Below are 25133 nucleotides of genomic sequence, written 5' to 3' on the forward strand. Positions count from 1 at the left end.
TATCTTCATATCCTCAAATACTATATGATTGTAACTTTCTTCTGTTTCTCCTTGATATAAAACTAAACACACTTCCTCTCTTTATTAACTCTTATGTTTTTGAATGACAGCTAGGATTTTGGAGAACGTAAGCGTAAATGTATCCCGGTTTGCTGGACAGACAGACAGACAGACGGATGGACAGACAGACAGACATATGGACGGACAGACAGACAGACGGATGGACAGACAGACAGACGGACGGACAGACAAACAGACAGAAAAATGGACAGACAGAAAAACGGACAGACAGATGGACAGACAGACGGATGGACGGACAGACAAACGGACAGACAACAAGTAGATGGAAAGACAGACGGACCGACGGACATACAGATTGACAGACAGACAGATGGGCGGACCGACCGACAGACAGATGGACGGACAGACAAACAGACAGACAAACGGACAGACGGATGGACAGACAGACGGATGGACAGACAGACGGATGGACAGACAGACAGACAGACGGATGGACAGACAGACACATGGACAGACAGACAGACGGAAGGCCGGACAGACAAACAGACAGACAAACGGACAGACGGATGGACAGACAGACGGATGGATGGACAGACAAACAGACTGACAACAAGTGGGTGGAAAGACAGACGGACCGACGGACATACAGATTGACAGACAGACAGATGGGCGGACCGACAGACAGACAGACGGGCGAACAGACAGACAGACAGATAGATGGGCGGACAGACAGACAGAAAGACAGACGGGCGAACAGACAGACAGACAGATGGGCGGACAGACATATTGACAGACGGACAGACAGACGGGTGGACAGACAGACAGACAGATGGGTGGACAGACAGACAGACAGACAGACGGGTGGACAGACAGATGGGTGGACAGACAGACAGACAGACGGGTGGACAGACAGACAGATTGGCGGACAGACAGACGGACAGACAGATTGACAGATGGACAGACAGACGGGCGGACAGACAGACAGATGGACCGATGGACAGACAGACAGAGAGCAGTGTGCAGGTGGAGAATAAAATGCAGCCCAGATTAAAGGGCCACTCACGCAGCTGATAAAGAGACCTGAATACATTAAATCAAGCAGTCGGGACAGACGACACGTGTCCTGTAATCACATTGCCTGCTGCTCACTGCTCATTCAAAAGCCACCGTCAAGTACTGAAGCCTGACACATCTCCATCCATCCATCAAAACACCCATCCTTCTTCATTTATCTCCTCCACTGAAATAACAGATTGTTTCTCTTTTATTTAATAAGTCAAAAACATCGTTCCTCTGTGTACAGTACACACTGTGTACAGTAGAAACTTAACCAACCCCAGTCTGATCTGACTTAAACCCATCACTACTTTACGCTATAAGACACACTGAAGTGTTCTTGTGTCATCAGCTGAGGTGCGACATGTATATATAATAATAAACTTAAAGCGTTTGCATTTAGAGACATCTTCACTGTTATGATCTCAAAGGCCGGATGTTTGTGGCAGAGATGATGACAGTTGTTCATTTTATTATAGTATTTTATATTGACATCTTAAAAATATTCACTGTTTGCTATAAAATAAATAATAAGGAATTGCTAAGTCATTCTCAGTTTTAGTGAACATTCTGTTTAGAAGGGAGCTGTCTATGTAGGTTTAGTACATAAGGGGATACAGACTCTGTCGATCTAGAGCAGAGATTCTGTACATCACAGATGTAATATATACATGATCATAAATCTTAAAGCTGTTGTCATCTAACACAGGGACCCAAGAGGACCTCCAGAAGGATGCAAGGGGTCCCGCAGAAATTTTCTTGGAAAAAAGATTAAGCAAAAAATGATAAAAGTCCACAGATTTTATCTGCTTTTTTTGCTATTGATAGTTTCCAGAATTGTTTATGTATGAATCTTTCTAGTGAGTTTTTCTCACGTCTTTTTTCGGACTCGAAGGAAAATTGTATTTAGGTTTAGAAATAAGTTGTTGTCTTTATAATATCCTATTACCTATTTATCCAACAAATTTAAAACGTTTCTTTACACAGAAAAAATAATCATATTTGAGGGTCCTTGGTATCATAAAGTTAGTTTTTTTTAGATTACATTTTTTTTCAGCCATTACATCTGAAATTTCCGCATGTTAAAAAATAAACAGGACCTCACGTTCTTGATCACATTTATGCACTGCCAACAATATTTTAGTCTGTCATAAAAAGATTCAGACTGGGTTTGATTTTCTGCGTCTAAAGGTTGCGTCAGTGAATCTCTGTCATCCAGCCCAGCATCTGTATTAACTTCTCTTTTGTGTTGAATGAACAAAAACACGCAAGATTATGTCAGAAAGCGTTAATGTTACATAAAATCCTAATTAAATGCAAAGAGTTGTGAAAATGGGAAAGAGCATCAGATCTGCTTAAAGAGACAGCTCTTAAAGGGGCCGCGTCCTTAAACCTGCTGCTGTGACTCCTCTCACATGTGATTTAAAGAACAAAAGAAAGAGGAATTCAGTGTGTTTTGTAGCTTTTATTCTGTATCTAATTTAGAATTTAGCATTAAAGACTGTAAAGTGTTTCAGAACTTAATTCAATTTCTGTATATTTCCTACCTGATAGACACAAGAGCTCTCAGTAGTATTGTACTTCAGTGTTAAACGGCTATAATAATACTTAATTTTTTTAATAAAATGTATAATAATGTTAAAATAAATTAATGGAGACATCAGTTGCAGTACTAATATCCGCCTTTTATTCTTGCACCGATGCCGTTAAAGAAATCTGTTGTTTCTACATTAATTTGGAGATTAAACGTCAAATTATTAGAATGTGAAAGTATGTTTAAAAACATTAATGTTATGTGCGATTAATCCGATTATTTATTTTAATCGATTGACAGCACTTGAAGTAATATTGGCAACACAATACAGTAGCAGTAGTGAATGCCCTTTGCTCTTTTTCTGTATATATCTATATGTATGTATAGATAGTTTTATTATGATTATAATAAAATAATAAATAATTTATAATACTTATAATAATGAGTATTATTAAAATAATAAGTAATTATAATACGTTTTTTATACAACTTTTATTTTATTTTTATCTTAATCTGTATGTGTGCGGAATGTTGATATGTATTTGTCCTGTGCGTTGGCACATGTAAAATGTAGTTTATCATGCAAATAAAACTTCTTTGAATCTTGAATGCTTTAGCAATGAACTTATGAATGAACAGTAACGTTTTTCAGCATTAAATATACGTGTTATATTGTTACTTTTGATTTTAAAATGTATGAGTAAATGCTGAAATTAATATGAACTAAGATGAATAAATGCTGTAGATGTCCTATTCCCTATAGTTCATGTTAACTGCTGCATTAACTCAGATTTTCTATGTGTTGTGGTGTCTTTGCATCCATCTATTCCCAGTTGCAGGGTAAAAAGTGTTTGTGTTTTAATGTTCATCTCTCGTTCTCTGACTGCAGGAGACAAGTTGACCGCCCCTCCACTCTCTTGACACTGAAGATTCCGGAGGCTTTTCTCACGAGCCGACTGAAGGTATCGCACACACTCTGCATTTAAACCCGCAAGAAAATGTGAGTCGTGCTGCCACAGTAACTGATGTTCTCTCACTGACATCATTCAAAACATCTCCGTTATATTCTCATCAACTTACAATCGTGAGACGGTTTCATTCAAGTACAAGCTTATATTTCAGGGTTCAAGGTTTTTCGTAACCTTCGGTGTGTGAAATATTATAGTGATGTGTGACTAAATCTAAACATTAAGAAAAAAACCTTAACTTTGTATTAGGGATGCTGCGATATGCAAATTCGGCCGATAACAATAATCGATCATTCTTGAACATTGGATACCGATAACCGATATCCCGTATCTAAATGTCATAACATGTTCTAAAACTGAACTTTATTCATTTCTCCTGAAAGTCACGTCCCAAGCCCACTTTTTACACTAATTAAAGATTCTTTACATCTTCTTTTAAACTTTTCTGGTATGACAGTAAATTGTTAGCAGCATGCATTCTATCAGCTCTGATATATCATCCAAAAACGTTATTATCGGCCGATACCGATAACATTGAAAATGACCCTTTATCGGCCGATACCGATATATTCTATATATTATTTTTTTTGTTTTCATTCGTTAATAAATATAAAAAGCCCCTATCAGTAAAAAGGACTTACTAATGTGCCAGATGTTATAATCATTATTTTTCTAACATTGCTGTCTTAAAAAAAAATTATTATTAATATGTAAATTATTATTAATATGAAATAATGATGTGTGTTTTGAATGTGAAATGGCCGGTTAAAGTGCTTATTATCATTAAGACAGATGTGTGTGTTGATACCTTTGAAATGACACAAAAACGGATTCACAGCATGTAGTCCGTCTGTAATCTTCATCAGGAAGAAAAAAGCCCACCGCTCTTGTCTCATTACACACATCACGCGTGACCGTGAAAGCATGTCAGGTGTATGTGGTCTACGGAAGATTGCATTATGATCAGTGCGCCGACTGAGGCTTCAAACCCGTGCCGTGCACTCACCAGAACAAATGAAAGCAGTTTAGAGGGCGCTCTAACATTTATTTAAAAAAGTGTTCAATAAAATATACACCATTTACAAAACAACATTTGGCAACACGTCTAGAGGCCATTTATCTGTCCTGTACTCTAGTGTCAAAATACATCAGTATCGGTTTTCTGGTTTAAATCCGTTTAAAAACCGATCTTCACAATAACTCCAGAGTACAATACAACAGCCTGCTGGCCACACACACACACACACACAGACACACACACACACACACACACAGAGGGATAGAGATACCATACAAAAATAAATCAAATAGCATATGTTTCATATAGAGCAAAGATTCTGTATTATTCCAAATAAAATGTCAGGTCGGATGGACGTAACATAAGCACAACAGCTATCATGCGGTCGCATGGCCACTGACAACATAAACATCTGTATGCATGAAACTAAAGCCTGACGTGTGCAGTATTGAGCTTGACAGTCTATAGCAGCAGATGAAAACACCCATCATCTCGTCTTTCCAAACCAAGTGACCCGTCCACCTCCAACACTTTTCCGGTGTGTGTGCATGTAGATGTTTCACATAGGAATCGAATGAAATCTCATAATAAATCTCTTTTACCTTCTCCACAGAAACCCGACGGGGAGCTCATCTAAAGAACCTGAAATATCCAGATCCTTTCATCTCAGAAGCCCCACACAGCACGCCATGATAAAAGCGCCGGGGAAAAAACAGGATTAACAGAAGAGTTCATCCAAAACTGAAAATTCCCTCATGTCATGGCACATCTTTCTTGAATCAGCAGAAAACAAAAGGAGATGTTATGAACCCCACTGTATGAACACCAAACCGCAGAGACATTTCTCAAAATATCTCCTTTTGTGTTCCACTGACTGAAGACAGCCACGTGAATAACCATGACAGTATTTAGATTTTTGGCTGAACATTTCCAAATCCCGTTTTCATCTCTAAAGAACTTGTAGTGCAGTGCGCACTAAAAGTGTGAGAATACATTGAAATAGGATTTGAGACTCTTAAACATGTAAAATACGTCTTCTTAGACCACAAATCTAACGAACGGCTTTCTGTCTCCTTTGTTCAACGCGGCGATTTTACGCGCCTCGAACGCGAGACGCACCAAACACGATTTGATTTCAACCCCGTTTAAAATGCTCCGATTGTTATGCTGATGGGGTCGCTTTTGTATAAAGTGACTTTTAAAGCGCACTGATGACAATAATAAGAGTGTAGACAGTCGGTCACTGGGTTTGGAAAGCAGCCGGTGACTTCGTTTTCAGGTGTGAAAAACAAGCAAACAAAACACAGACCTGAAGAACTTTTTTGTGTGAAGCATAACAGTGAAGAGATAGAGACAGACTGTCACTGGGAGTCGTGAAACACAGCCAAAGACTTCATTGTAAAGACAGAAGTGTGGGTAAAAAAAACGCCGTCCGTCCGTCTACATACGCGCACGCTAAACGTGAAGCACGACCACTTTGGAACCTTCGACGTCGCTCCGGTAGCGCTCGAGCCAGTCTCTGAGTTCGGATAATCGGTAGCCCTCCGGGCCCCTGCCGCCCTGATACACGACCCGCTGGTCCTTCAGTATGTAAAGGCGCTCGAAGTACGCGCCGTACGCCGAGTTGGACGAGTTGTCCATGGTGTCCACGGCCACCGCGGTGCCCTGCACGTCCAGGAGGCGCGCGGCGCGCAGTCTGTCCTCCAGGCAGCGGTGCCGGGGGATCTGGTAGGGCGCGTCGGAGCTCACCCAGCCGTCCGACGGATGCGCCTCCTCGATGTACACCAGCAGCGAGTCCGCGACGTCCGCGTACTGGCGGACGACGCGGTGGTACGCCGACAGGCGCGTCATGAACGGCGGTCAGGAGCAGCTGCCGAAGTTCAGGATGAGGGGTCTCTTGCCGCGGGCGTAGTCCAGGATCCGGTGCGCCCGATCGCCGTCGTCCAGGGGCACCACTTCGGTGTTGGGCGCCGCGCCGCCGACGTGCGCCGTCTTAAAGAAGTCCAGCTTGTGTCCGTACCACACGGCGCGCAGCGACTCGAGCGTGAACATCTTGTTGGAGTCGGAGACGCAGAGCGGCGGGTCGTCGGGACTCGTCTCGCGCATCTTCATCAGCACCTTCCTCCGGATGCACAGAAAGTCCAGCAGCCAGAGCATCACAGCGGCCACGAGGAAGCGGGGCAACAGCATCAGGCACGCGACGGCGTTTTTCAGTGTCCTCGCCGCGTGGACACCTGCGGAGCCTTGCAGCATCTCCGCCCCCCCCATCCGGAGCAGCGGCAGCAGCGCTGTGATGGATGAACGCGTGTGCACGGCCGCGTACTGGATATATACACACACACACACACACTCTCTCTCTCGCTCGCTTTATCTTCCTCTCTCTCCAGCTCCTGGTGCCGCTTTTTATAGGACTAGTAAGGATTTGAATGGAAAACAACACGCCTCCGCGCTCGTGCCGCCTCCTCACATGTAGGGGATTACCTCCCGTCAACTCCCGCGTCTCGATGAGCGAAAGAGAGAGAGAGATGCGAGCTGATCTCTTCATTACCGGACTCTTCCGCTTTTGAATGCTTTACTGCTTTAAATGCATCCCGAGAAAGCGACCTGACTCATCGAGCTGGTCATTACATGATTTGACAAACGACAGGTTCACTTTTTAATGCATGACATATTTTGCATGCAAGCTCTTTTTAATGCATGGAATGAGTACAGTGAAGTTTGGCAACTGTTTAATGCCAATTTTTAAGAAATCATACATTAGTATGAATTCTGCACAAATGCAACTTTGCTCTTTTTAATGCATCACTGGTTTAATTTCATAATGCAACAGCATTGTGTTGCCCGTCTGGTTTTTGAATGAATCCAGTAGACTTGAATGTATCGCTGGTTTAAATGCATGCAATATTTAGTAAAGCCTATTCTTTTTAGATTTATGTGGCACTATTTAATGCATTGGTGGTTTTATGCATCTTGTCTAGAAATATGCATGAAATCTTAAGAAGTATCGAGAGATAAAAAGATGCAGTGTGATGCTAAATCACCAGTTGCTCTTTATCAATGCATTAAATGCAACACGGTTTCAAGAATTCTCGTAAAAATGCAACCTGCGTCATGCTGCTTATAGATTCTTTCACAGGTGTGCTTTTTAATGCCTGCAATTTTACTGCATAGTTCCGAAAAAATGCAATGTTCATTTCTCTTTCTACAGTGTTGCATTCATGGTTCTAATGCATTGACAAGTCTCAATGCAATTTTCACCACTCTGACACAGGTTTACCATGAACAGCACACACGCAATGAACTCACACCAGTTTTTGTTGTTTGTCTGTTTCCGAGGATGCCCGGTGGATTTGTTTTCTGCTATATGTCATGCAGTACAGGATCATGAGTTTAAATCTCACTTTTTACCTCTTCCACAGAAACAGGTTAACCTCCAAACACAATCTGATGCCTGACGTACAATCCTCCACACGGCAGATCAGATCAATCGTGTTCAAAGACCGTCCGATCATTTAATCTATTGATGCAATGAAACACTGAACATTATAATGTTTCAAATGAAAATGATTTGATTTATTCAGTACACTACTGTAAATACATTGTGAAGGCATTAAGGAGGAGAAGAACATCATTTATGAAATATTGCAATCGTGTTTGTTCCTTCAACAACAGTGTTACATTGAGTTTCCTAGAATTTGTCAACATGAAGCCGCATTTGTCAATGAAAAAGTGTGCGTCCGCATACTTCAGCTTCCGTCTATCCAAAGTGATAATATGACATGCACAAGTAGACCCTTGTGAGTCGTGTCTGAAGGCTTTTAGTTTGTTTTCCGTGATTATTTTCTCTCATTGTTTTATGAGCTCAGTCTGCACATCCAAAAATGATTGGATTGTTTTTACAGCGTTCTCATCCCGCCAAACTGAGATACTACCCCAAAATTAAAAACAAATAAAAGCATGCTCATACAATGTGTCTTCTGGCAGGTCAGCTCCAGGTTTTTCAACCATAACACATCCATCACACGGACCGTTCCGACTATTAGTGGAAAACCATTCCTGACATGGACCGAAAGCTAACGTTACATCGGGAAAGCAGGTAATTCTAGATTGAAAACACGCCAACGGTTCTGAGAAACAGCGAGCCATCTGAGCAGGAATGTTTTTTATTTCATCTTATAAATAATAAGAACACAACATGTATACTTCACACGACAAGAGAGTCAGTGAATGTTGTCTGTTTGGAACGGTTCATAACCGATAGACACTATAAAACGCTCTATGAACTTCTGAACTCTTGATGCTTTCAAAGCGGCTGAATCTGGTCCTAATTTGACCTCTTGTTTAGGTGATTTCTGAGGAAAGAGAGGACGAAAGGTGAATAAGGATCAATGGAAAGGTAACATAAGCTGCCTCCATCACTACATGCTTGATTGAAATGTTCAGACCGACAGCATCGGGGGGTATATTATGTTGCTATCTGCTGGGTAGGTCACATTTCTACCCGTCTAGACGCATGTTTTCTTGCGTTTCTTTCCCGTTGTGGCCTTAATAACATTTGTGCTAATCGCATTGTCGCACTTTAGACTCGTGCGGCAAGCGCCCGGTGCGCTCTACAGTTGTAGCCGAGCGACAGTCGCGAGGAAAGTCGTCGATTTTTTTTCTAGCTGAAACATCCAGTTGGCTCCTAACCCCGTTACCTCCTGTAAACCCTGCTAAGAACTTGGCATGGATTCTTGGGTCAAACGAGGACAGCGGAGAATAGCAAAAACAGCCCAGTGCCTGCAGCAAACTTAAAAGACTGGCGGAAATCCTGAGCCACAACTACCGTTCCACAGAAATCCTGCCTGCGCTCTTCATTACCACACACTTGCATCATCTACACTGCGCTACAGCGTTGACTTTTGGCCTCTGTCGTTTCCTCTTCATGTGTTTCATCCTCTCGTTCTTGCTTAGCCGAGGAAGCTGAGAGGGATGGCGGTAGCATAGCAACCGTCATCAAGGCCTGGTCGTGATTATCCAGCTCAAAAGCAGCAGGATACTGTCGTTTAGCAGACACTTTTTTGTTTGTCCAGAGAGTGTGGCATTGAGGGACGACCAGAGCTCAGAACACAAATCCAGAATCTGAATTGAGCTTGTTTATCGACGTCACACCGTGTTGAATATTGTGCCATTTTACATTTACATTTACATTTAGACATTTAGACATTTAGCAGACGCTTTTATCCAAAGCGACTTACAAAGAGTTAAGGAGCAATAAGCGATAGTTCATACAGGAGCCATAATAGATTAAGTGCCAATACAAAGTTACTGGTTTCAACAAAAGCTAGACCACTACCTGTTGAGAGAAAGGGTTAGTGTGTTTTTTTTTTGTCAAGTATTCACAGAATAGATGGGTTTTAAGTAGTTTTTTAAATGTTGTGAGAGATGTGGTTGAACGGACAGAGTTAGGAAGAATGTTCCACCATGAAGGAGATGTGAATGAGAAAGAGCGGGAGAGCGATTTACTGCACTTATGGGAAGGCAATACAAGCCGCCGCTGGTTTGCTGAACGCAGGGATCTTGATGGGGTGTAGGAGTGCAGGAGAGAGTGGAAGTAAGCCGTTGCAGATCCAGTGATAGATTTTGGGAGGACGGCTGCTAGTGCGGTCAATGCTGTGTTTTGTTTTTCTTGTTTGACTGGGAAATATACGTAACTATGGCAGGTCGGTCTCGTGTTAAAAACTGCAATAGCATTACGCCCCTGGTTCTTTCACTATCGATTTCTCCACATATCAAACAAAACAAGTAACGCTACATATCAACACAATAATAGCAGTGGAGTATGATCCTCGTAAGATGGCGGCTCCACCACATCATGCAACATAGGACGTGATGTCATCTTCACATTCGTTAACGGTCCTGTTGTGTGATCACAAGTCCTTTAACAATACATTGTGGTCGATATACCATGACATTGTAAACGTTCCAATGTTGGTTTATGACATGCGTTTTATTTATCCTCATGTGCGTTTATGCTGTAAAAAGTTTAGTTTTCTTACACTAGGTTCACACCAAACACGAATTAAGCGTTTTACGCAAGTTAATTACATACAAAGTCAGTGCAAAGACGCGAATAGATGCAAACTCGCGGGCAGATTCACACCAAGCGCGAACTATCGCGATCCTGCTTTTTATTACTCGCGGGAAAAGTTTGTTATTTCAGCGTGAGTGATGCGAGTTGACAAATACTTTCATCTTGCATGGAAGACGAGATTGCTGCCCGATTTGTGGCATTCTCATCGCCTGCAGCGTGTTTGCATTCACGTTTTTGCATTGACTTTGTATGTAATTTACTCGCACAAATCGATTAATTCACATTCAGTTAATTCACCCCCTATTAGTTTTAATATTGTTCAAATTCAATTTTGCTATTTAGAGACAGACTATTTTTCATTTGTATTAATTTACATTTAGATTTTTTTAATTGTTTTAAAATATAAATTGTGTGTTATTTTATTTTTTAACCAATAAAATAAAATGAATGTCAGTAAGGTTTTTGCTCGGGAGTTCCGGAGGTCTGAGCGTGTGTTATCGCTGTGGTACAGGACAGAAGGGTCTCGCATTAATTATTCATTTCATTTACATAATCTCTTTTGATCCAGGATTGCTGAAGCACATCTCAGTGTGCAGCCCGTACACCTCACCTCACCTCAGTTCCTGTGGACGTCTCGTATCTGCCGCACACTTTCAAAGTCACATCATGACCCATCAAAGAGACGCAGAATACTGCCCGTCTTCATGAGGACAATCCCATAATGCATCACAACCAGCTCAGTGAGTGAGAAAAATAAACATCTTTAAACACGAGAAGCAAACATTTTTAATCATTGCAAATGTCAGATGAACGGAAAGCTTCAATTCTCTGGTGGTGCGAATTCTTTTACCGTTTCTATCGTTTGAGACTCGGGTAACGCAAGCAGACTCGTGTGTGTGTGACCTGAAATGACTGCATCACGTGAACACAGCGAGGGGAGAGAGAGAGAGAGAGAGAGAGAGAGAGAGAGAAATGTTTGTGCCTGAAATAAGAAATTCTTTGTTACAACTCTACTAAACACAAAACTCTAACAACTCTAACAAAACTCTATATATGCATATAATATGCATAACTTCTACTGTATACACTACATATATTAATGCAGAATCATTTTTTTATGACAGTTAATCCCCCAACTCACATTGCTTTCACATCCTGCATGTGTTTGTTGTTGAGAGTATGTTCATGTGTGTTTTTTAGTTCACGTTAAGGTGAAGCATTCCTTAACTCCAATTTGCATAAACTGCACTCTCACACACACACACGTATACACACACGGGCGCATACATACACTCTCTCACACACACATGTATGCAAACACACACATGTATGCACACACACATGAACACACGCACACACACGCACTCTTCATCACACACACACATATTCTTCATCACACAGACACAAACACATTAAAACGGAAAAGAAAATAAAGCAACACAAATTTGAGGATTGGCGCTCAATTGTTATGAAAATATATTATTTACATTTAAAAAATACTGAATAAAAAAAATATATATTTTCTTTCGTTGCCAATTTTACTCTTTGCTAACAGTTGTTTCACTGGGCTGAACTGTATGAATGAGTTTCAGTGGTGGAAAGTAACGAATTACAACTAATACTCAAATTACTGTAATTGAGTAGTTTTTTTCAGAAAATGTACTTTTTTGAGTAGTTTAAAAACAGTGTACTTTTACTTTTCCATGAGTACATTTTTAGTACTGTATCGGTACTTAATATGTTTAATGTTATATGTGATAGGCTACGGAAAATAATCAGTCCCGTCACGCGACCCCGTCCACTCAAGACACGCATAGAAAGCTTGAATCACACAGATTTTAAGACGTCTGCCGCCAATTTAGTTTAATCATAGAGGAGGAAGGTGTGCGGCAGGCAGGGCGTGTATCAAACGGCGGTTTTGCACACTTGAAAGTCACTGCAGGAAAGGTACACAATACCAAGGCTCATCCTAGATATGGAGAAATATAGAGTTCCTCTATCATGTCTTTGGGTAAGTTTCATCCAAACGGATAAATCATGAGATAAAATTGTCCATCTCTCTCCAGTCTCTACATCAAGTGCTCTGCCCTTATAAGTGAGTAGGGAACATATGCGATTGAAACGCATGCGAAGCAGTTTCGCAAACTGTGCATTACCAGCTATAATGTTGTAAATAACGTTCAGTTTCTTGCACTTATTGCACTTATTAATAATTATTCTTAATTCATTAAATAACACTGCCCAAAAAGTAGCTAGTTACAAGTACTCCGAGTAGTTTTTGAGAAGAGTAATTTTACTTTTACTCAATTACTTTTTAAACACCACTTCGAGTAGAATTTCATCAATGTGACAGTACTTGTACTTCAGTACAAATTTCCAGTTCTCTTTCCACCACAGATGAGTTTTCATTAGCACAGAGTTTACGTTTACATATGCGCACAGACAGAATTAAATGTAGTGAAATATAAAACAGCTGAACAGGAGGCCGTATTTTGACCCCAACATTCAGAAAGAGCTCTGAAACCAAATGTTCATGTTTTTGTTGTTTTTTGCTTGAGGATTTATTTCTACGTCCTTTATTTTGTTTTTCTAAGAGGAACAAATGTTTGATTTGGTGATATGTTAATGAGCTGTAATCATTTAGGAAGTGAATTTCCTCCAGATTGTCTATTGATTGCAGGTCACTTGTTTGCCAAAGAAATGTTGAGATTCTGAACTGATAAGCTGTTATTTTACCTCGTGAAAAACAGGAGGATGGGACATTTAACCTCATTTGACGTTTGCTTTCTCTGGTCTGAACCTCTGTTTCGTTTTGAGTACTTTTGGCTGATTTTGTAAATGCTCCTTACAGCAAATGTTGTCATACACAGATTGTGCAAACATTTACTACGTCCTGAAATGAATTGTGCAGTGACGCTTCCGGGTAAGATGTGAATAATTAAATGTCAAAGGTTACAGATTTAATCCTCGCTGTGACGTCATTTACGAAATACTCTAAAATGTCTGTCTTTGATTCCTGCTGAAGTTGGCTTTAGTTCATCAGACTGTCTCGATTGACCCCGGTGGGTTTCTGATTGCATTTAACATGATTTACACCGACGATGTGACATCACAGCGACTACAGGGGTCCTTTAAGGTCATGACTGGACAGACAAACACACATACATGCAGAAACACACACACTCTCCCACACACACACCCACACATGTATGCATACACTCTTCACACACACTTGTTTATATGGTTCACTTGAATGTAATGATTTGTACAAGGCACATTCTGTAAATTCTATTCCTCAAACCTAACACCACAGTAAACATTTGAGGTTTTTTTTCTTTAAAAAAATGATCATTTAGTAAGTTTTTTAAGCGATGTCCTCGTAAACCATGTTTACATTGTTATACACATGTCATAACACAGATTTGTGTCCTCGTAAACCATGTATACGAGCACTCTCTGTCACACACACATTTGTGCAGAAGTGTGTGGCGTGTTAGAGACAAACACAGTCTAATTCTTCACGACTACAAAGAAACTCACGTCCCTCATTTCCCGTTTGTGTTGCTTAAACAGATTTTCTATAACTGATGTTACAAATAAAAGTGATTTTGTTATACAGGCGCTCACACAGAGACATTTATCAGCCGTCAACCCCGTGACCTGCAACAGTGTTTGTGGTTAATAGAAATCCGTGCGATCTGTTATGTTTCCCCTAATTGCAGGAGTGTGACGCGGAGTCTCTTGTATAAGCAGTGTAATGTGTTGTACATGTGTGTTGTGTATCATGCTGCCAGTAATCACAGCTCTGGAGCGGTGGGCTGTTAAAAGTGATGACAGCTCGTGGATCTGGACCTGAGGGTGAGACGAGGACAGATTTGGTTCGATTAACATTAGCGATGAGCGTTGTGGGAGCGCTTTTGTTGTGTAAGAGACGAATGAGCGGCTTGAAAATGCTTTCAAGATAATGATGTGAACCAGAATGACGCTTCCGCTTTGGAAAAGACGCCAGTTCACAATGTTGCCATGGCGATTTGCCACATGCTCGTCTATCTTTACCACAGACATCTGTCACCCTCGTCTTTCTTTTTCTTGCCTGACGACTTCAGATTTTAGGCGAAAACAATTGTTCAACAAACTGTCATCGTTTATTCTTCCCCTGTGAATCTGGAACACAAGAGAAGATATTTTGAGAAAGGTCTTTGTGGAAGTCAACAGCAATGTTTGATGATTGACATTCTTCAAAATATCTTCTCTCAGGTTTGACATTTCAAGATGAAATGATTTTCACGAGCTGAAGAAACTGTGTGTTCACATCTGCTGCTCTTTTGAGAAGCGCCCATTAAACCAAACGTCCTCTCTGAACCTCTCGACCCAGCCGTGACCTCGTCTGACCCCCCTCTCCCCACAAATATCCCCCCCCCGCTGATCCCCTGGGCTCCAGCCAAAGTGCTGCATTCACATTGAAAAGCTGTTTCCCATCACCCCTCCTCCTCCCGGTGTTCCCGACAGAAGACCCACGTAGAGCTGAGACGCCCGGAGGATACTGAGCCATCGTTTTCTCATTTCCACCTCGAGCGCTGATTCATTACAAATCGTTTCCCAAGAAGGAACTGATCCTGCGCTGAGTCACTGTTCGTCTCCACGCATCGTCCACGTTTAGACGTTTATGCTGCGTCTGTAAAGAGTAAATGTTCTCTATATGGTTATGAACCAAACAAACAAACAAATAAAATAATTTCTCATGGGGTCTTGTGTGTGGTTGTCTGAGAGGGTGATGTAATGTCCAGAGGGGTTGCTAGGGTGTTGCTACGGGGTTTCTGTAATCTGTTTCTTGTGGCTCCTCAACAATCCACTTTAGTCCAGTTTGCGCTCCCGTGTAGAGCGGTCTTGGTGTCCATCCACTGGAAGTGTTCCTGGTTCTTGTCATTGTACATTGTAAAGTAGCGGTAATAAGTAGCCGACTGTAAACACGCAGCGCTATTCTTGGAAAGCACAAGGTCTGAACCAGAATATGTGCGATTACAGCGAATAAAAGCGGTTCATCCTCACAACAAGTCCGGTCAGAATTAAAACACAAAACCTTGACCATCCAAACCCCCTCCAGCCGCTCTAAATAGAGCTTCAGGAGTAAAGCTGAAGATTAAGTGCTGGACTTCTGTGTACTGAGGTCTAGTTCTCTAGTAAACCCAGAATACATCACTAAATGAGATCTGAACTCTGTCACAGTCTGGTGGACACTCGACGGCGGATGGGTGTATTTTAAGGGAAGAACTGTACGCCGGTTAAGACAGGATTTACACGAGTGTTGAGACGATGAGCAGAGCTCAGTTTAACTGCATTTCTGGGAAAGATCGAAGGCAAAGTTCCTGCTGGTTTATTAGCGAGGAAGCACGATTCAAGTGCATTTCTCTAGCACTTTTCACAGATTGGAGTTGATGCGATGCAGCTTTACAAAACAAAACTAAAAGCTTCGATTGCAGAAGAGACACGAAACGATTCCGTAAAGAAAGAAGCAATATGATACAGGAATTATATTTTGCTACATTTTTGCTACTTTTGTAAATGCTATTTAAGTATAAAAATTTATATATATTTTATATAATTTGTAGGTTTAACTTAATGTGTTTCTCAGTTGTTTCATTTGAGTTATTTCTCTAAACATATTTAACAAAAATTGTGTCCGGCTATAAAAACAGAATATACATTTTTAATGGCAAATCTAACACTGGGTTCACACCAAACGCGAGTAAATTATGTACAAAGTCAATGCAAGACGTGTATAGACATGAATGCCCGTCAATCTCATCTTCCGAGAAGATTGAAAATATCTGTCAGATCTCGTCACAAAATAATGAACTTTTCCTGTGAATAATAATCCCATAAAGGTAAAAAATCTCTCTCGCGCACCTTCTCCGGATCTGTTCCACCTATGTGGAATGATCTGCCCACTGCTACAAGATCTGCAGATTCTGTAGCCATCTTTAAGAAACGCCTGAAAACACATCTCTTCCATCAACATCTGACTGATCTGTTCTAACTCTTTTCTTCTCTACTCTATAAAAAAAAAAAAAAATGTATGAATGAATGGTTCCGTATACTGTGTTAGGTTATATGAGACTAGTCTTCTTTTTGATTGCACTTATGCTTTTGTTGTCCTTATGCTGTCCTAATTGCTTCCATTATCTACCCCACTTGTAAGTCGCTTTGGATAAAAGCGTCTGCTACATGACTAAATGTAATCTAAATGTAATAAAGAGCGTGGATCGCGATTGTTCGTGTTTGGTGAGATAAGCTTTAGGGGTTGTGTCCACCAAGGCGTTTCTGTTGGCGTACGGCGTGTTGCTTCAATTGTTTCCAATGGAAATTATTAATTGCGCGTCAGTTTATACCACGTTCGATCTGGGGGGAGAAGAGTCGAAAAATGCTCAATTTGGGGCAGAACGCTCAGCCTAGAACGGGCATTTTCAGTCAAGCTCCTGGCGTTTCCAGCCGCGTAAAAGCATTTCCTTCTGAAATGATGCCGGATAAGAGCGTAGGTGATGCTGCGCACCGTCACGTAAAACAAACCCATTGCGTTTTTTGGAGGGACATGCTGTTTTTAAGCTATTTTTTAAGTATTTACGATACTTTGTGTTTGTTTGCACAAGTGTGTGATGTGTCTGATAACACATCTTATGACATCTGATAACAAAACGTTGTTGCTCAGTTTGTTTAAACGTGTGTGTTGACACACTCGAATGGATTTCAGAATGTTTTCAGGACACATGCAGTGACTTTGATCCAAAGAGAAATAAAAACACACCGTGATGAGTGTGTCATTGTGTAAACACATGAAGAGTCAATGAATGTGGATTGAAGAGCTAATGAGAAGTGTATGAGCTCACATTGAGATCTTCACTAATATTGACTTTTGATTGACAGACTCGGTTTGTCACATTGTTGACTTCTCTTCTCATTTTCTGACTCTTTCCGTCTCACGGTTGACCAGGAGAAAGAACTGAGATGTTAAAGAGACCTCATGTGGGATTGGTGGATGGACTATCAGAGTTCAGTTCTTTTAATGGAAACTGTATGTGTTGACATAATCTTATGACGTTGAGTTGTTGTTTGGTGACTTTAATAGTAGATGAGTGTAAACATGTTTCCAAATGTTTGGAGTGGAACATCGAGTAGAGGTGATGAATTGTTTTTCCCTCCAGATGCTTGCGTCACATCACACGGGTTACATCAGCTTGGTGATCACCGTGACAGAGAGGTCATGACATCAGCTGACTGGCAGGGAAGAGAGGAAGCGAGATTGTTTGTTTGTGTAAAGTCCAGATGATGAAAGGGTGGATTGAGGACAGCTCAGTTCATTTCAAGAGAAACAGATAGCATCTCTTCCCATCGTTACGCTTTAACACTGCTGTCAGTGTGTTCTGTTGATCTGTATAGCTGTGCCACAGATGTATATGAAACATTGACACTATTTACGACCAACAAAATGTTTCTGTTGTCGAATGAAGTCTTTGGATGAAACTGAGGCTGTTCTCAACCAACCAAAGAACACGTCATCATTATTTCCTCTCGTATGTTTTAAACACGAAAGAAGATATTTTGAGAAAGGTCTCTGTGGTTTTGTGTTCATACAGTGGAAGTCAATGGGGTTTAGCGTTGGTTGATGATCAACGTTCTTCAAAATATCTTGTGTTGTGTTCTGAAGAAGAAAGAATGTCCATCCCTTTAACATCCCAGAGCATTTCTCTTCAAAACATGTTCTTTTTAGGTAAATCAAGATGAAATAATGTGACTGGGTTTAAGACGGTGTTAACTGGATCAGTGGTTGGTACACATGACACAGTTTCCGGCGTTTGACCCCTCAGTTCTCTGTAATCTGATTGAGATAATCCAGTAAATCCATTATATATTCATGTGAACGTCCAGGAGGAACACAACACGTCTGCTGTCTTTTCTTCTTTTGCTAGTGCTCAAAATAAGAAGGCATACTTTTATGTGCTTCTCAGAAATATATTTTAAAGTATTGAAAGTACACTTGTAGTTGTTTGAACTCTCTTGATTCAGTTGTCTATTCAATTGTTTTTCACATAGTTTGATGTTTCAATGTTACTTTTATGTTAAGAACGTGTACAAGGACAAGTCTAGTAGTTTACTGAGGGTACACCTCACAGTGAACTTAAAATGTTTTTAAAGCATGGAACTATAAATTCACATGTAGTATAGTTGCAGTACTCCATGTTTACTACCAAGTATACTTAAAGGGACCAATTAAGCACCATGAAACATTATAAGTGTACTATAAAAAGAACTTGATTTAAGTAAGGTAAAACTTATGCTACTCGCAGTGTATAAAACACACAGTATGCTTCCGATGGTTATTCATATAAACACGTACTCATTTAATGACAAGACAAGGCAGTGAAGATGAAATCATATCTGTCACATCAGAAATTGATTGTGTAAGGCCTGCCCATCTCGGAAACTCGGGTACTAAAATGAATTCCCAAAGTTCCCAGTGGGAAACGCTACATCAGAGGACGTTCATGTCAAGTCAAGTCGAGGACTTGTGGGGACATACAGTGGAACAGAATGTCGTGCCTCACAGGACCACAGTGATACATAAATACATAAATACAACAGTGGAGTAATACAAGAATAAACCTTTACACAAACTCACCTACTAATTTACTTAGAGAGTGACTTAATATACCACAGTCTATATGCAGATGCTATAAATACATACTGTTCATGTGCAAGGAGAAGATTGTAAGTCAGGCAGATAGCTGGGGAACAGTGCAAGATGATTTGAAGTACAAGCATGTAAACGGAGTACAGGTGGTTGAGTCTTTTGTAATATTATGTACACATAGCACCGTGTGAAAAATGTCTAGTGGCTGTGCCACTTCCTCTCTTTAGGGTGTTTCATCATTGTTTCTGATGAGATCTACCACCCTTGTGTCATCAGCCAACTTGGTGATGTGGTTGGAGCTGAACTTGGAAGTCTAATCACGGCTCAACAGCGTGAAGAGCAGCGGGCTGAGCACACGGCCTTGTGGGGCACCAGTACTCAGTGTGGCAGTGCTTGAGGTGTTGTGGCCATCACAGACTGACTGGGGTCTTCCAGTTAGAAAGATTCAATTACAAAGGGAATTGTTAAGGCCAAGCGGGTTAAGTTTATTAGTGTCCTCTTGTGAAATGATTATGTTGACATATCAGTCTTTATTTTCTAGGTGGGTAAGAGCCAGGTGGTAACTGGAGGAAATGGCATCATCCGTAGAACGGTTTGGGCCTTATGCAAACTGGAGCATGTGTTGGAGAGGCATGTAGCCTCTTGAAGCACTTCATCATGATTGGGGCTCAGAGCTATGGGGTCAGCACAGTAATCATTCAAACACAGGTGATTTCTTTGGTACCGGTATGATTATTGTGGATTTGAGACACGTGGGGACGACTGAGGTGTCCAAAGTATCTGTTAGGACATCTGTGGGCTGTTCAGCACAGTCCCTCAGTACACGACCAGGTATATTGTCAGGACCCGTACCTTTGCGTGGGTTAATCCTAGATATGGTCTTCCATACGTCACTGGGACCAACACGAGTGTCTTGTCGGTGGGAGGTTTGGACAATTTTTGTGTAGGTATGTCATTTTGCATTTCAAACCGTGAATAGAACCGATTAAGTGCATCAGGAAGATTTGTGTCGTTATCACAGGCCTGTGGTAGAGGTTTGGAGTCAGTGATGGTCTGAATGGCTTGCCATAGGGTCTTCGTGTCTCTGCTGTCTGTGAAGTGATTTTTTTGAGCATATGACCAAATCCTTTTTTGGGCAAAAAAACATTCCTTATGCCACAGGACAGATTGGCTCTGGCTGATTTGATTCTTATTTCCTGATCGGAGTGCTTCATCTCTGGTCTTGACACACACAAGCCACCTCCGCGTGTCTTACCAGACAGTGATGAATCTCTGTCCACTTGGTAGCAGGTTAGCCCCTGCAGCTGAATGGCGGAGTCCGGGATTTTGTCATTTAGCCAAGTTTCAATATCTCATGCTCTGTAGACAGACTTATTTTCCAGAGAGCGAACATTTGAGGGCATGAATGTTGGTCGAGCTGGTCTTGTCGGGTTAGCACTTAGCCTAGCTCGTATTCTTCCACGTTTGCCTCGTTTCTGTCCACTCTCACACCACTTTGGTTGCCACTTTGTGCGGGTAGCATCAGTAGGCAAGGCCGCGGTCTCAGGGTGTGGATTCACCAGCAGACAGAGGCCTCATAGCTTCTCAATAGTCGACTGGGAGAGCTGATGTGTACTGACTGTGTAAAAACGAGGAGACGAGACTAACACTGGGTTCACAACAAACACAAATTAAGCATTTTGCGCAAGTCAATATCATACAAAGTCAATGCAAAGGCACCTATTTCCACAAAGGCTGAAAATATTTGTCAGAACGAACTTTTCCTGCAAGTTATTAAGAGCAAGGAACGTGATAGTTTGCGTTTGGTGTGAACCCAGCATAACCAACATAAAAGCACTCTCTTGTGGACCCGAAGTAGTCGATGGTCCGACCGCACCGCCGTCTTGGATCAAACTTTTTCAGACTATTTTCCTCAGAAACTGGTGTTTTTGATCCTTCCACGAGCACATGAAGGCAGCATTAATGAAATGAAATTTGAAATCTCCTTTTTTTTTGTGGTAAGTGTGACTTTTCACTTGTTGATGATTGCACGTATACAGAGTTAAACATCAATCAGAATCCGAACAAGCTTCAAACTTCACACAATGAATTTGTTCTGGTTACAGGAGCTCTATTGTCGTAAACACACATTCTATTCAGAACGACGTGTCGACAACAGACAATAGAAAGCATTAGAACCCATTATAATTTGACATTTCGTCCACACTCGATGCGGCGCGACAATCCCATTAGAACAAGTCGTGTGTCGTGTTGTGTCGCCCTGGTCTCGTCCTCTGTAGACACGGTGTAACACAGGAAACAGAAAAGAATACAAAATAAATATGAGACTAAAAGGATGAGGAAAAAATCGTAAATAATGCACAGATATGAGTACTTTATAACACAGTTGTGTACCGTACATTTTATAACCATGTACATAAAGAATAATATAGTGCCCTTAAGACAAACGTGTGAACATTCAGTATATGAGATGCTTTGAACTTCAGGTACGCAGAAGGTAGTGATCTTTCAGGCGTGTGATTGGTCCGTACTGAAATGTCCTGCGGCCAGTCTACAGATCAGTGGAGGACAGAGCGCTGCCAGCGTTTCCCTCTCGTCTGAGCTTTTGTGTTCTCTTTCTTCTTCTGTTTATTCAGGAGTGTGAAATCAACAGGGTTTCTCCCGCACCGCTGCTGTCCTCCGTCAGGCTTTATTACGTAATATCAAAGAGACCACGGTAGGAAGCGAGCGGCAGGGTTTATTTTGACACGCAGCGACCTAAATTCACCCGGCGCTGCGGGAGGAGGCGGGCTGTGGATCTCTGGCGGTTCACATCAGGTCACACAATCATCTGTTAAGAGCTTTGAGGGGTGGAACTGCTTTAAAAGAGCGAGAGCAGATTCCACTGCAGTCTTTGCTGGATCATTGAGCGTCTGAAAGGCTTTAGGGCTGACGCTCGCTCCAGCTTGTGTGGGAAATGGTTCTTTAAGAAGGCTGGCAGGATGTTTTTTGCAGATAAACACGCTGTGAAATGCACAGATCTGAGATGAATGCCGGCTTCTTTACTTTCAGAATGTCTTATTGAAACGGCCAACACGAGCGTTAGTACTGGGATTTTTCTACATGTGATACAATAATATTCAGTGTTACACACCTCAGCTATGGAGTTTGTCTGTAGAATCATGTGACGTGTCCCAGAATAAGCACCCAGAACATCCCAACAACCAACCTGACAACATCCCCTGAAATCAAGCACTGTCACGACACACAATGTTTTATGTTATTATAGTTTTGATTTTAGTTTGACTTAGTTTAATAAATATTTTTAATTAGCTTATATTTTTATACTTTTTGTTTTTAATGTTAATTTTACTTAAAGTTTTAGCATTTTTGGCATATGCTTTTGTCATGTTTATTTTTTTAATGTTACTTAATAAGATTGATTCATTTTTCTTTTAGTTTTTATTTATTATATATATAATAATTTGAGGGTCGTCATTTAAATTAACGAACAGAAACGTTTTCAAAGTTTTGATTTGAGTAAAATAACCTTGAGATATGGTTAGGCACTTGTGTTTTATAGTTTTGTGTTACTCTAGTTGTATCACGTGTATGACAGTGGACAGGACACCTCGTATAAATCTGATTATTACACGGCTCATTTGAATGCTTGATTCAGATTGTCGCGACATTCCAAGGGTTGTTATTTTCAAATAACAACCAAATACCAACCGCTCAAAACTATTAACACCCTGTAACCCGGATGCTGCAAATCATATTGATTTTTGGCAAATAATATTACATAAAAATTCATTTTAAATATGTCTTTAAATAACATATATAATATTATATTTACAAACTATTCAATCAAATTGCCTGTTCGTGACATTCGAATGTCGTTTCTTACCTTAAACCGAAACTAAACAGCTTTTCCTTGTGGAAGGTCTGCAATCGGAAAAAATGAGCTAATCAAATATTTCAAATTCACATTTCATGTCCAGTTTTTTGTGGAAAGTAGTCATGTAATAAGTGGGATAATGTACAAGCAACCGACTGTTATCACCAAATTGCTTCACGTCTGTCAGTGATTATTTCTGACATAACAACCGGCTGCCTGTACATTATCACTTACATAACAGCCTTCAAGTGAACCTTGTTCCTAGAAATATTGTAGGTTTCATGTGTATGTGCTGTTGGTAAATCTGTCATGAACGTCACCGAACACTAGACTTCAGAAGAAGTGTCCTCGCTCACGTTTACGCTCTGGAGTTGGTGTGAGATAATCCAGGACCTGCTGTAGTTTGTTGTGAATAACATCGGTTGTTTTTGGAGCCCGTGAGTGTTGGAGTGAAATGTTGGCGGTTGTGCCTTCATACGAGCAGAGGCTGGCGTGGCCAAAACCCAACATCCCAGCAGGATTCTGAAGCGTTCTGCTTTCTATTTGACTGGTTTCCCAGAGCTGCTCGGCGCTTTACGACTTTACTCGCTCTTTCTAGGAATCCAGCGCATGTTTTGGCAGCACGTGTGTTTCACTCTTTTGTGTGTTTCTGTACTTTAGATCGCAGGTTTTCAGCCGGCGTTACACCACAGGTCAAATCAGTGCCATGTCTGGTCACTCCGGCTTTTTCCGTGGAATTTGTTTAGAGCTAAATTAGAACTGAACCCTGAACCGCACACTTAAATCAGATTGATGTCCACGCTGACACGCGTCTGCGCTTTTAAACACAACCATGTGTTCGGTCTCGCTGCTTTGTGTTGTGTTGTGTGATGTTGTTCTCCAGAAATCTGCTGCTTTGCTTTCTTATTTATTGAGCTGACGTCATTCAGGACCTCACCAGACGCTTCTGATGAAACCTTGTTAAAAGTCCAATCAACTTTTTTACCTTCATGTTTTTTTAAGCTCTTTCGTAGAGACAGAAGTTGATAGATGGAGTTGTGGGTGGCATGTGAAAGCATCGAGCGTTTTCACCATCTATGTGTGTTTTTTTACGTCGTTCCTCCCACATTCTGAGAAGGGATTTACGATTGCCGCGGGAATAGAAACATTTCTTTAGGTTCAACGCCGAGACTCCAAAGGCTCTTAAATTTCCGTTGCGTTTTTTCTCTTTTTTCAGTGTGCGGCTGAACTGGAGATGGTGAACATGTTGAGACTGCAAGCATGAGAACACTTCTTCATGGAGGCTGTAGCGCTGGTCTGAAAGCTCAGATGAGAAAGAAACCACTTGGATCTTAAAATGTCAAAGTGCAACGCTATGGTTCGCGTCTTGTTCCGGCAGTAAATATGAGCTGGAATAACGATAGTAATAAATAACATGGAGCCATAATTACTGCATCGAGTGTAAAATAATACTCCTCACATTTTTAAGCAGGGTGGGAGGTAACACGAGGAGACCATGAAAAACTACAAGACACTTTTTTACCAAGCACCTTTATCGTACTTCATAATTCACCTCGAGTGACTTCATTTCATCATAGTAGAAGTTTCCTAAAGATTCTTTAGGGATCTTGACGCTTCTGCTCTGTGTGTGTTATCACTAAGAACATCTTAAAACCGTGACCTACAGAAGTCTGCTATTCCAGTCTGATTGTTATGTACTTCTCAGAAATATACTGCAAATCACACTTAAGCACATTTGTCTCATACAGTCAAGCACGGATTTCCTAATCAAGAGGATCTGGAAGATTCACTGTCTTTTTTTTAGAGGGCCGCTCTTGGTCAAGAATCCCAGGGGCAATTTATTGTCCTGATCCGGCCCTGCTCTAGATTTATTAGGTCCACTCTATAAAACTATAATGAA

The 25133-nt window shown here is 41.1% G+C and overlaps 1 protein-coding gene across 1 annotated transcript; it reads right to left on the reverse strand.

Moving 5' to 3' along the window:
• Positions 1–4603: 4603 nt before the first annotated feature.
• dio3b (iodothyronine deiodinase 3b) lies at positions 4604–7436 on the reverse strand. The gene has a single exon (XM_056764535.1). The coding sequence runs from the start codon at positions 6863–6865 to the stop codon at positions 6053–6055; it is 813 nt and encodes a 270-aa protein (XP_056620513.1). The 5' UTR covers positions 6866–7436; the 3' UTR covers positions 4604–6052.
• Positions 7437–25133: the final 17697 nt, after the last annotated feature.

This window comes from Triplophysa dalaica, chromosome 13, assembly GCF_015846415.1.
Source record: "Triplophysa dalaica isolate WHDGS20190420 chromosome 13, ASM1584641v1, whole genome shotgun sequence".
Lineage (NCBI taxonomy): Eukaryota > Metazoa > Chordata > Actinopteri > Cypriniformes > Nemacheilidae > Triplophysa > Triplophysa dalaica.